At 38.9% G+C, this 14,381-nt stretch overlaps 1 protein-coding gene across 16 annotated transcripts in view; it reads right to left on the minus strand.

Annotated features, from left to right (window-relative positions):
* atp2b2 (ATPase plasma membrane Ca2+ transporting 2) overlaps positions 1-14,381 on the minus strand; it is a 142,684-nt gene that overhangs the window by 10,348 nt on the left and 117,955 nt on the right. For all 16 annotated transcript variants that reach the window (XM_042224957.1, XM_042224956.1, XM_042224954.1 and 13 more), the window contains 8 exons: positions 7,352-7,593; positions 5,888-6,122; positions 2,305-2,484; positions 2,064-2,151; positions 1,822-1,928; positions 817-1,008; positions 363-576; positions 49-260 (listed from right to left, as the gene is read on the minus strand). In XM_042224957.1, coding sequence (XP_042080891.1) covers positions 49-260; positions 363-576; positions 817-1,008; positions 1,822-1,928; positions 2,064-2,151; positions 2,305-2,484; positions 5,888-6,122; positions 7,352-7,593 — 1,470 coding nt within the window. The remainder of the gene's footprint in view (positions 1-48; positions 261-362; positions 577-816; positions 1,009-1,821; positions 1,929-2,063; positions 2,152-2,304; positions 2,485-5,887; positions 6,123-7,351; positions 7,594-14,381) is intronic.

Below are 14,381 nucleotides of genomic sequence, written 5' to 3' on the forward strand. Positions count from 1 at the left end.
AATAACTGAGAAAAACAAGTAATTTCAGGAATTAATGCATCCACTTACCTGCACAGCAAACGTGCCAAAAACAATCGAGCAGAAGATGGGGTTCCTGAAGATACCGTCAAAAACATTCCTCTCTCCGTGGATTTTGCGGGCATTTATCTCATTAAACAGCTGCATCATGACAAAGGTGTTAAAGATGATGGTGTAGTGCTCAGAGGGTGGAGAGTGGAGAGGAGCATTGCGGCCACTGTCGATGTCAAAGATCTGCTCACCTGGAAGGAAAAGAAAGAGAGTCAGGGAGTCAGATTTATGCCATAGTCTTTAAATCTGTAATATCCTACATCGGTATAACAGAGCAAAATAACCGTGCGTACCAACAAAGAGCAGTGTGAAGATGATAATGAGCTGATAGACTCCATGTCCTAAGATGTTCTTTGTCATGGTGCTGGAGATGAGAGGCTTATTGCGACCGTATGGCTTCCTCTTAAGCAGAGACTCCGTGGGAGGCTCTGTCGCCAGAGCCAGGGATGCAAAAGTATCCATGATAAGGTTCACCCACAACATCTGCACTGCTTTCAAAGGAGAGTCCTAAAGAAAGGTGACAGTAACATGTATCAATAACAGAATAGAATAATAGAACTACAATATAACCAGGCATGAAACATAAGTGTATTTCTTGAAGTTGTAAGCACTTATCATCTTTCGAATTACTGATTAGGCAACAGTAAACCAACTTGGATGAAATTCCATTTCATCACCATCAACTGTGTTAAAAATGACCATGATAGCGGGCTGGTATTACTTTGCAATCTTTTTCATCCTTCTGACCTGTGTGATGCAGGCACCAGTGAAAGCCACAATGACAGCTACAACATTGACAGTAAGCTGGAACTGAAGAAACTTGGAGATGCTGTCGTAGACATTTCGGCCCCACATAACTGCTTTCACAATGCTGCTGAAGTTGTCGTCGGTGAGAATGATATCTGATGCTTCCTTGGCCACATCTGTACCAGCAATACCCTGGAAGAATGATGACAAGCTGCAGTGAGAAAGAAACTGGAGTTTTCTATTTCACAGCTGCTCTCCTTCTAACTTCATCACACTGCAGTATTCCTCAGCCTACCACGTTAAAAATAACGTTGAAGCATATAATCAACTCTGCAGTCAACTGGACAATGCTGGACCCTGTAGATGAGTCACTGTTGTGTTTAATAATAATACCAGCTACCTAAGGAGTCAGTGTGCATGTAATCAGGTAAAGCGCAGACTGTAGGAGGGACTCTCTTTCTGTATTATGTTATATTTTGAAGGAGAAGCACGAGCAGCACCTTCTAGGCAGTGGCTGGATTTGGACAAGGATGCCCTTATTAGTTAAAGTGTGGAGTGAATACTTATGCGGACATCTTTTTAACATGTCTCATTAAATGAATTAATGGGTTGAAATCTGAGCCCAAACCAATCTCCTTCAATCAGATTTCCTGCTTAAGCACAGAAGCTGAAATACTTTTTTACAGTATCTTACAGGACCACAGTCTAGAAGGAGAGCTGCAACTCATGTTACATAAGACCTATTAAAATATATATATATATGTTTTTTGCTATAACGTTTTTAACAAGCTGAACAAGCTTCTGCAGAATAACTGCGTTAATAAAGAAATCCACTAGGGGGAGCTCCTTATCCACACAGCCAGAGTGAGAGCGCCTGAGAAGAATTCTTAAACACTGCAGAGGTGAAAAAGACATCTGCAGATGTTGACTGAGATCAGTCTCACAAGAATGCAAGATAAGGCACGAACAAACAGCCAAACAAAACAGGAAAGAAGGGCTGCTTACCATGGCAAATCCAACGTCAGCTTTCTTTAGAGCAGGCCCATCATTGGTCCCATCTCCAGTCACAGCCACCACCTGCCTCTGGTCTGCCATAGTGCTGTCAATAATGCCTGCAATAAAGAGATAAACAAAGCAGCATAGGAAGAAGTGCATATACACATAAAGCACAAAGACTCAAGAAACAAGGAAAAGCAACAGTAATGATCTCTGTCTAAGTCAGAGCAAAAAGTGTGCAACCAATTCACCTTTGACGAGTGTGTGTTTGTCGGTTGGGGATGATCTAGCCAGTACTCGGAGTTTAGGCCAAACTTTATCGATACGCTCCTGTTCCACCTGCACACACACACACACATAGACACACACAAACACAAATTGAAAGAGAGGAACAAGAGCAACACTTTTGCTTATTTTTCCTTAACCTCTGCAACTCTCTTCCATGAGTGGCTCACTTTTTACCTCCTCTCACACTGACAGTATTTGCTGTACCTCTCCTTTCTCATTGCGGATCCTCCTGTTGAACTCTTTGCCATCGATGCACAGGAAGTCCTCTCCTGGGTGGATGATACCACACTTGATGGCTATGGCTCGGGCTGTGTTTATATTGTCTCCTGTCACCATACGCACTGTGATGCCTGCACGCTGGCACTTCTGAATGGCATCAGGGACCTAAAATAGGGAGACACATGCACAATCATTCAGTACAACAGAAATATGTAAAAAGGAAAGCATATTTCACCTATTATTTAAAGCTGCACTAACCAAATTTAACCAATTAATACTAAGACTGAGCATAATGCAGCCAGCTTTTACTGTGCGGAGGTCTGGCAAACCTTTTATTTCAAGGAAGCCTTCTGATATACCCAGTAGTAGAAGGAGCTGCATTTCTGACCACTGGATGAATTAAATTAAGATTTTCACTTTTTCTCTGGTTTTCTCTGGTTTTGTTCTCCACCAACTCCTGAGGGAATTTTAAATTCCATTTGCCATCTGGTGGCACATGCACAGTTTTCAGAGCTTCAGTATTTGAGTAGTGTTTATAAAAGAAAAAACAATCTTGCAGTTATTCACAAAACACAAACACATGCAAGCAAGTAAATCAAAGCCCCATTATTATTAAGTTCTCCAGATAGTATTGCAATAAATTAATTATGACTACTCATGTATGGATGGGGATCTGTAGTTGAAGCATCATGCAAAAGAGTAGTAATTCAGAAACACATATTTCTCCTTGCAAAGGTCAGTGTGGGCGAGCTCTGCTCTCCAAACCCACACATAAACAATTGTGCTCACGTACCATAATAACAACTTGCATCAGTTTACACATACATGCAGGCAAGTAATTCTTTCTGCCTTCACACATAAAAAACATAAAACATGGATCCATCATTGAAATGTGCGCTTGCATCATGCATTAAACTGCCGAATCGAACTGCTTATGCATGCAAGCATAGAGAAGTTTGTTTTTACAAAGTATGGCTATACAGCGGAGGAGTGCAGGTCTTTAATAAGCTGGAGGTTAAAATAAAAACAGATAGGATTTTTTCGCCTACTTAGAACTACATAACTTTTGCGCAGCAGCTGCTACATGCAAAAATGATTATCCTAAATATGAAAACCTACAACAGTCAAACAAGTGAATTTATTTCATTTAATTCGATATTTGAAGAAGAACAATATTTGCTTCAGTCACAACAAAACCATCTTTAACCTATATCAGCCTGTCATTTCATCAATTACACAAAATAAAATAGCCAACTAATACGTATACCGGTTAATACGAAGTTAAATATTCTTCAAATGTAAACAGAAAAAAAAAAAGAAAAAAGTAATATGTAGTAATGTGATTTTTATAAGTTAAACAAGGTCATGCTCTATATTATCCAGATATTGACTCATTGTTATCAAGATATCAGGTTCCTGTTTGGCTCGTCTGTCATCCCTGGTATTTAGTTAAACCTTTCATTTCTCTTGGACTCGTACTGCTCAAGATGACTGCTCACTTGAAACTAGGAGGTGAAGAAAAGACTGGAGGTTTATTAAAAATACAATCTGGTCCATCAGAGGAAGAAAGTAGGAGTCTAGTAGGTGAGACTGGGAAACAAGCACCTCGTGCCTCTTATATGGATCTGGTTACACTCTCATTTTCTACCATTTCTCTCTACCATTCCTACCCATCATCCTCCTGCCTTCTGTCATCCTTCTGACAGAAATCTGATTTTGAACATTTCTCAGTCTCTCATTCCCTCCACTATTCTCTCTCGTCTCTCTGGGGCCGTTCTCAGAGAGCATCCACTTATTAAACGAACATTGCATTACAGAGGAAGAAATTAGAGACTAATAAACAAACCAAAACCATGTTTACTAGTCTGTTTGACCCTTTTAAAATAATGGAATGTCATCTAATTTCCAGTATTAACCAGTTTTAGCAAAGAGCCTGGAAAGTTTTTACTGGATTGCAGCAGTTTTCTGTGCACTGCTTCTCAACTGGGTTATTGAAAATGACAGATACCGAGTGACCTCTAGGGTTGAGTAGAGAGAGTAATCTGCAAACTTTGAGGCTATGCATCACTGCGAAGGGCTATGTTAACACAGTATATATGGGTGGCATAGTGGTGGTGTGGTTAGGAAGAAGGTTCCTGCTTCAAACTGAGACCCTCCTGTGCAGAGCTTGCTTATTTTCCTTGTGCGTCCATGGGTTTCCATTAAGTACTCTGGCTTCCACCCACAGTTCAAAGACATGCACATCAGGTTAACGCGTAAGTCTAAATTGGCCATGGATGTAAAACAGTTTATGGGATGGATGCAGTGGATAACCTCTACAATAATAAGTCTATAATAACTCCAGGTTTTGTATTCGTGTCTTTTCCCTAACTCCTCCTAGACACATCGATCAATCTGGATGAAAGTATAACAAACTGTCTAAGGTGGCAGGGTTATCAATTTCTATTATTCAATAGCTTTATTGAATTTGTGTTTAGGGAATACTAATAATTTTCAGGAATTATTTTATAACATTCAAATTCTTACAAATTATATGTGTGTAGCAGCTGATCTCAAAACGAACAACATAATTGTAACTATGTTATGTGTACATTTGTTTGATGTTTATTACACTATATTGGCAGCTTATATATTGATATAATTTTGAAAAAAAGAATAAGAGCAGGGTTTTGCTAGTATATGCTCAGAATATGACTTCTAGTTAAAGCACTTTGAGTGGACAGTAACAACATAAAAACACTATGTAAATGTGGCCACACTACATATTCATTTTACTGTACAGTATGTTCAGCATTAAATATTTGATTTCTTTTGTATTTATTCATCTGAACACTATAATTTTCCCCAAATTGCAAAAAACCTTCCATAATGTTGCAATACAAGAGGGGATTCTCAGTTAATATATCTCAGCTTTGGAGAGAAAGATAGAGACATCACAATGACAGAAAGAGAGTTGCAGAAAATGCGAAAGGAAAAGGAGTCATCAAAAAGAGGAACATCACCACAGACAGAGGTGGAGAGGAGAAAACATGTTGGGTTGGGGCTGAATGAGCAATGCTGTTCTAGAAAGAGCAGGAGGATGGAAACAAGATGAAAGGAAGCAGTTGAATAATCCAGTAGTCAGTTCATTTTCCTGGTTCCTTCTCCCTGCACTGGAGCTGTGAAGCGAGGTCAGCTTTCCTACTGTACACAGATACCTCTTTCTTCCAATTATAATACACTCTATTCCTTCATGTGAAATTTATCATTAAAAACTGTACCCCTGAAGAAATTGCTTTATGATGAATCACTTATTGCATTGAACATTTCTTTTTGTTTCAACGGATGATTTTACAAAAGTGATCAGAAGAAATAAGCTGGTCTCATCTAAGAATTGATTTGGTGTTTAAAATTCAAATTAATACTTTGATCCTCATCTATACAATAAACCTTTATGTAAAGAGACACTGCTTCAAAGTAACAGCGAGGACATACCACTGGTTATGACACAGCTGCTGAAAGCTGGTATTATAAACCATTTGTTCGACATCCCCCTCCTCTCAGTCCATTACTAAAATATCTCTCCTACCTCTGGCCTGACGGGATCCTCTATTCCGACAACACAGATGGCTGTGAGGTCATTCAGGATGTTGTTCTCATCATCCCAGTTGGGCTCAGGATTGCTGGAAAAGTCACGATACGCCACACAGATGGTCCTCAAGCCATCACACGCCATGGGCTCAATCACTTTCTTCACCATCTCATCCTTGTCTCGTGGACGGAAAACCCTTGGCTCACCCACCTCGTTTTGGATATGGCTGCATCTGCAAACAAGGGTGTGGCATAGGTCGTGAGGGTCATTTTAAATTATATACTGTAACATTGGTATTGTCTGTGTTTTTAGTGCTTGGAAATGAGCCAGCATTTAAAAAAGAACAAAATATATAGTCAAATCTCTCAGCCTGGCATTACTGCTTTGCTTAAATGAATACTGGTGAATCAAAAAAGGATGCACTGAGAACTGCAATGCTGTGCAAAAGAAAAGACATAGGGACTAATATGCCTTTTGTGGCAGGATACCACAATATTTAAAAAAAAGAAAGTGCATTGGGGTACACACTGTAGAGAGCTCAAATGGAGGACAAACAATTTCCTCTAAAAGATTTTTAAAAAACAGCTAACACATTTCCTAAATAACTAAAGTACTGTAGCCAAAAGATAATTACATTTGATCGAGACTAAACTGATTTGCTAAACAAGTTAAATATATCAACAGACAAACTGAAAACAAACAGGTGTACTGGCATACAGCCAAATACAAATGCTGTACATCATTTACGGAAAAGCAACTGAACCATAATTAATGCAAACGTCCTTTTAGGACCTGTCAGCTTGACAAAAATGTGAATTTAACCTTTCATACATTGTATTATTGAATCTCTGTTTATATTAACTGTAACACCTATAATGTAGAAACATAAAAAAATACTATTGGTTTCAAGTCATTTTATGACTTTTTATTTAAAAAGTCATAAAATAAAAAGTCTTTTTATTTAACATTAACATTAAAGTCATTTTATGACTTTAATGTTAATGCTGATCAAATGCTCTTAATTAACTGCACTTGATTAAAAAGTTGTCTGGAGCATTGAGGTGCGTGTTAAACACATCTGCAATGATCTTTAAGAAGCACAGATTTATTCTTCCTTAGCAAGAAGAATCTGGATTAAACATTAATCTGGGAAAGACTACAAGCCTATTTCCAAACAATTTTTACTCCATTATTTTACAATGAGAAAGATTTGGGGTTGGGGATCAGATCCAAGATGAGACGATGCAATGCTGCAAATAGAATTTCACATTTCTCCTTCTGCATCTCAGGTTTTTCTCAAAACCACTCACTGTAATGTTACTGTAACGCCCTGCAAAATGACATGATTGTAAGACATACTGCTAGAAACTTACACTGAATGCAGTGTAAATCTGCAGAGCACCTTATTAAATTATATAACTGCAACTTCCAGGTTATTTTAAACCATTAAACCAGACTCACTTTTTGAGTACAATCTCAGAGGCTCCCTTGCTGTACATCCGGAAGCTACCGTCAGGCAGCTTTATGACAGTGCTCATCGACTTCCTGACAGAGTTGAAGGTATAGACTTTGTAAAGCTTCTCCTCTGGGATCTGGTTTCTTATTGGCTGGTAATCCCGCTTCAGGTCCAAAACTAGTCCCAGCAGGCCACACTCTGTCTTGTTGCCCACCTGCTTCGGCAGACCGCCTTCCTTATCTGGGGGCTGTAAAATGAGGGACAGGAAAAAAAAGATTTAAATGTGTTCAGTTATATTTTTAGTCTAATATTAAGTAGGCATGCTAAAAAAGAAGTCCTAAGGTTTTACGCATCAGGAAATAATAAAAATAAACTGGTCTTTAGCAAGTTTTACAATTAGATAAATGCAACCGCAGATGAACAACAAAACATGACATGTTACACCTTTCATTACTTAACAAAAACTAAGCCAAAATAAAGAATGAGTGATGTGAATAACTAAATACACACTTACTGCTTCCATAGGAACTAAGAGGAAGTCAACAAGCAGCAGCCACCAGGTGCTGCTGATCAAATGCTCTTAATTAACTGCACTTGATTAAAAAGTTGTCTGGAGCATTGAGGTGCGTTTTAAACACATCTGCAATAATCTTTAAGAAGCACAGATTTATTCTTCCTTAGCAAGAAGAATCTGGATTAAACATTAATCTGGGAAAGACTACAAGCCTATTTCCAAACAATTTTTACTCCATTATTTTACAATGAGAAAGATTTGGGGTAGGGGATCAGATCCAAGATGAGACCATGCAATGCTGCAAAAAAACCCCCAAAAAGCTACATCTTAATGCTGAAGTTCATAACAATACAATTTAAAAAACGACTGAAGTGAATTATGACTTGTTTTGGAAGATCTTCCAGGTTTGGAAGGTCTTTTTTTTCCAAAAAGAACCTAGACGCAATTGCATCTGAACAAATCACACGACTTCTGGAACAATATACTTTGGACAGATGAGCCCAACATGAAGATATGTGGCCATAATGCACAGTGCCACTTTTGGAGAAATCCAAACACAGCATATCGCCATAAATATATGATACAAGCTGTCAAGCATGGTGGTGGCGGGCTGATGATTTGGTGTTTTGCAGCCACCAGACCTGCACACTTTGTAGCCCCTGAATGAATCATGAAAGGTTTCTAGTCAATTATAAGGCCATTTTCCAGACAGCTAAAGCCTGACTGAAAGTGAGTCATAAAAGAGGACAATGACGACAGAATGACGGCAGTGATACCTTAAGAGAGCTGTGCACAAACAAATGTCTGCAAATGTCAATACAAGTTGAAGGTACTGAGTCATGGGATGTACTCAGTTTTTCACAGAACTCCATGACGTCAGAGAATTTACCCTCTTTTTTTTCCATGACTGTACATATGGCTTTACTTTTTTTTTTTTTTTATCTATCTGTAATTGTTATTCACTTAACTGCAACTTAAGATAATTTTACAACATTGTTACACATATTGTTTCTACCTAATCCAACACTTCGACTTTTAAATGTTCTTAGTTTGCGTTTCCTCATAGGGTAAATGAAAATAATCCTGCCACAGAGAGTAAGTTTTCAGTGTAATATATTTCATACACTCATGTGATCTATTCACTGAATGAGATTCTCTCTCCTTCAGCTCAGTGCGACCAGTGTAATGCTTGAAATAGCTGCTGGTGATAATTAACCAGCTAGCAGGTGAAAGGGTCACTTTGTGTGGGAGGGCAGAAGATGAGATAGATGGAATCAGGTTTAGATCGTCTTATTTCAGGCACACAGCTCAACCCTGTGAAATCTGTAATTGTATACTTGGAACCATGTATTGCTCTGGTTCAGTGAACATGTCAGTGGATAGACATAGCACGTAATATCATTTTCTACCTAACATATGCAAGTATGGTTGGAAATGTGTTGTGATAGGCTCATAAGTACTCTGTGTTTTAGGTGTGCATCCAGTGTTTTGGGTTTATTAGCAGCCATTAGGAGTCATTTCTATTGCCAGTTGTGTGTGTGTAAGTTTGTGTGTGATACAGTATCTGTGCAGGTGGCTACAGTACATGTGTGCCACCATGTACACACTCACGCTACAAGCAAGAGTGCGAATGTTTGTGCATGTGGTCAGCTTGTCAAAGGCCCAGCGTTGCCATGGTAACATTGGGCAAAAGAACAAGAAGAACACGAAGAGACTTGGGAAAAGAGAGGCTGCACTCTCGACCACTTGGGGATTCTTACTCCTTGGCTCCATTCCTCTTTCGTGATTTTCCCTCATTTCATGTCACACATATCCTCAAATCCTTCTGCGTTTCCTTCTTCATCTTTTCCCAGCCCCCATTCATTAACATTTCCAGAGCTTTTTTCTATTTAGGAAGAAATAACGCATGTACAGAAACTACCTGTCACTATGACAGGATAAATTTCACTATAGTCAATATCTTAGTAAGTAAAGGGCCAAACAACGCATGAAAAAACAAATGAAGAGCATTCCAGTCCAAAGTCACAGAACCTCAGGGACCTGCCAGGGACATATGAGTGCAGATGCCCTCTGGTGTAACCTGGTGCCTGTCCATGAAAAGCTCTCCATGTCAGTAAAAGAATCTTAAACTGCACTCTGAAATAAACCGGAAGCCAGTGCAGCTGTGTCAAAATTTGAGTCACACGTGGAAACTCTGAGGATTTTATCAGAAGTCTGTCAGCAACATACTGAACAACCGTTCTAGGGAGGTTTTGGTAAGACTTGTGTATAGTGCACCGCAGCAATCCAATCTATTTACATTTGACTAAAATATAAAAACATAAAGCTAAATTAAAAAGCTGTTAACCTTCACTCTTAAAAAAATAGTGTGCTCAGATAATGTTAGGAAATAATGAAAAATGACTATTTACTGTATCACTGATTTTCTAGAAAGAAGTCAGACAAATAGATTATCATAGTAGTTGCAACTCATTTTTTACATTTTACTTTATTTCGCTGTTTCAATTGACTAAGAAAAAAGTAAAGGTAAATAATAATTTTGTGGTAATAAATTATATTGGCTGTATACATGTTGAAAAACACAGTTAATCATATCTGGGAATGCAGTTCATTTTGGATCCCTATTAGCTGGCACTGAGCTGACAGCTAGTCTCCCCAGAATTTTTGCTACATAGTACCTACAGTATGTTTGACACCTACACTCACTGCTACAGAACAGCTTGTCGGGTACACTGTCTTCTTACACGCACGCACACACAGCAGCATGTAGCAACCGCATTGAAAATAATGCTTCTACCTTGGTTGCTTGATCAGCAGACACCTTCAGCTTGAGCTATTTGCTCCAAAATAGATTGACTGCAGGCTGTTCTGCGTTAAACAAGCCTGCGGCCGGGATTAGATTTCAAAGGACAGCTTGGCATTTTGACGATTTGTATTTGCCTTTATTGCTGTTTTCTTCACTTGGTCCTTGTCACAGCGTGTTCATAAAGATTCTGTGTTGGCACTATAGTTAATAACGTTGACGATGCACTCCATTTAAAGCTGTCCACATGCTAATGAGGCTTTGATAGAATTCTGATTAACTGCTTTGATATCCTTTTTAAGGTTAATGATGCACAAAAGGCCTAAGAAGAGAAAAGTATGTGGAGTGAAAATACTTGGAGGGCACTTTCCTCGTTTCACCAGTTCTTCCTTATGTGAAACAGCATGGTGGTGCTGCGAAATAGCACCGGTGACTCCCAGCAAGAAGGTCCTGAGTTTCAATCCACCAACTGGGGTCTGACTCAGGATACTCTGTTTTCTCCCACAATCCAAAGATATGCATGTTAGATTAACTGGTGATTTGAAATTGGTGTAAATGTGACCTGGGCAGGCTGCAGCCCAACCACAACCCTGAATTGGATATGTTAATGTATTTCCTTATCTAAACAGAAGTCTAAATAAAGAGGTTGATTTGCAGGTTTTGAAATAATTTAAGGTAAATTTGTGATTTTAGGCTAAACAACTGACTAGAATTTACCTTTATCACATCAAATGCTTTTAAAAAATTTATGCCACTGCCGCTATCAGAATTGGTACTAAAATGATTACCAAAATCAATTTTTTTGTTTCTGTAACGGTTAACCCACCAGCACGTGCAAGCCTTTTAATCAACACACAAAAACACATTATTATTGTTTGATTAAGATGCCAAATTACAGTCATTTACTTGCATATAAAAATTTGTTTTAATGGTTGAATTAATTTCTGACTTCTTGTGCCAGCTCAAATTTGGGTATAAAAAATGTGAATTCAGTCATTTTCAGTTTTTGACAGATTTTTAAAACATTTGTGTTGTCTCGTTTTTATGGCAGGGGTCCTAATAAATTTGTTAAGCACTGTATCTGCTATCAATATTTGCTTTAGAGGCTCATATTTTGAGCTCAATATTTCTGACCTTCTTGACTATCGAATATTGGATATTGATTAATTCAGGCTGAGGCATTTTTTTTACTTATCCTTGCAGCTGTTGAGAGCCAGTGGACCCAGCTGAAAAAGTCGTCTAAAATCTCATTAATCATTAAAACCCAATCAGAAGACTGGCCCATCCTCACCTAGTAATTTGACATATCTGGTTTTTATCTAGCTGTATGTCTCACAGACACAGACAAGAGCATAAATACTTTATACAGAGTTTATGGTAAATAACAGAATTAATGCCTTTTTCTAATGACCAGTGATTACATCAGGAAGACACTGCCTGTCATTGGCAAATGAGGAGATGGAACAAATGGCCTCATCTGCCCTGTCTGCTAAGTGTTTGGGAGAATAGGCTCCCAGCCAGAAGACCAAATCAAGTTAAACCTCTAAAATGAAAATGACTGAACAAAATGACCAAAATGAGAAACGCACAGTGTATAAAAAATAAATGGTAATTTTTTAGATCAACTAAATCATACAGAAAACAGTCACTACTCCATTTAAATTTTGTGTAATGGCTGCCTTCATAGTCCATCCACCCATCCATCCATCAATCCAAATACAGTATATTAGAGCAGTAAATACTTAACCATGTTTGTTAATTTAAATGACAGCTATTTCAACTTCAGCTTAGCTACTGGCACAACTCCTGTTCCAGCAGAAGAGTATTGCGGAGAATAAAAGGAATTTACAGCTACCTCAATAACAAAACAAGACAGCAGGAAAAGCAGTGAGTAAACAGATAATAAACAGAAGACAGCCACAAACACCGCTGCCTTGTATTCTCAGAGATTCCGCAGAGGTTTAGCTTGACGTCGGTTTCTACGAACAAGGACGCTTTCTGGCATGGGATGCCCAGTGTTGGCATGACGAGACAACTGTTGGCACACCCTGGCCTGGACATGGCTAACGACCAGCTGCCCTCTCCCTAGTCCTTGGGTGTTCCTGCAGGCAAGGACATATGCCAGAGGGAGTGCTGGCAACTTTACTTCCTTTTCCACCTGGGGCTCTCCTTAATCCAGCCCTCCTGCTCCTTCCAACTCCCTTATCATGCTCTCTCTGCAATCTTTTCCTACTTTAGTTACACCGCCTTTATTTCACCAAACCCCCATTTTTTATTCACACTCTAGTCCTATCCTGCTTTGTTGCTTTGGATGACTTTCTGTCCTCATCTTCAGCTGTCCCAGTCTCTTACAAGGTGCTCCACCTCCTCAGCCCACGCCTTCTTTTTTCTCTTTTCTTTTTTTCTTTTCTCTTTGCATGTAGGAGTAGATGATATCCTTGCTCGCTGCATGACTCTAACAGCCAACTGGGCTAAGGCCTGGAGGAGTGCTGGGGGGGCAGTAACACGGTCTTCCAGGGCATGATGAGGACACTTGTCACGCGAGTGTCTTTTCTCTTGTGTTTCCCTTTCTTTTTCCATCCTGATTTGCATGTATCCTTACTTTGCATTTCACTGCCTCTTCTCTACATATTGAATCCCCCTCTCTCCATATTCGTTTCTCCGTCTCATTATATTCTTTACTTGCCTCTCTACTGCAGATTTCTGACTACTGCAAAAGCACAAGGCAGTCATAATACACAGAATCAGCATCTAGTAAATATACTTTACTACTGACCCTACACCCACCACCAATACTAATAAAACCGATACTACTACAACTAATAATAATAAGAATGAACAGTGTGCCTTCTTCCACAGTCTCTTTTGTCCTCTCTTCCTCCCCTTACCCAGAACCAGTTGTCGCAGATGGCTGCCCCTCCCTAAACCTGGTTCTTAACAGTTTCTTCCTGTTAAAAGGGAGTTTTCCTTCCCACTGTCGCCAAGTACTTGCTCATTGGGGAACATCTGATTGTTTGGGTTTTCTCTGCATTATTGTAGGGTCTTTACCTTACAATATGAAGTGCCTTGAGGTGATGGCTGTTGCGATTTGGTGCTATATAAATAAAATTGAATTGAATATTAACAGGTAATTGTGCCCTGAAATTTGCCTTGACATAGTTTGATTTCTGTTGATGCACATGCAATCATGTGTTTCAATCATGTGTTTCTCAGACTGATAACATTCCAAATATGGACTCTTGTATTACCCCGGGCATTGGCTTTCATGAGTGATTGGCAGTTTATTAATTAGATTGTTTCAGTCGAATCACTGGCAAAATTCTTTGTCAACATGCTGTAACAAATACAAAAAAATATTCATGATTCACACGGGATATCTGGCCGTCTTTTTGGCAAGTAAACCGTGCTATGTTGTTGTTGTTACTGCTATATATTATACAACAATTACTATACAAATTGATGCAACTTGATAAAATAATCTCAAATATCATTGGTTTTACTGCAATTTGCCTTACGTTTGACTCTTCTAAGTATTCAATTGATGCTGCTCTCCTAAAAACTAAAATTAAATATATTATGTAAAGTGACATAGAAATACAGTGCCATGCCAGTGAAACATCAAAACACTGTCATTCTAATGTGATGACAAATCCCGTCACTGTCATCTCAGCAGCACTGTCAAGTAAATGCTGAGAAGAGAAGAGAAGAGAAGAGAAGA

The sequence above is a fragment of the Haplochromis burtoni genome, unplaced genomic scaffold (genome assembly GCF_018398535.1).
Source record: "Haplochromis burtoni strain Fernald_Lab_line unplaced genomic scaffold, NCSU_Asbu1 Contig_156, whole genome shotgun sequence".
Lineage (NCBI taxonomy): Eukaryota > Metazoa > Chordata > Actinopteri > Cichliformes > Cichlidae > Haplochromis > Haplochromis burtoni.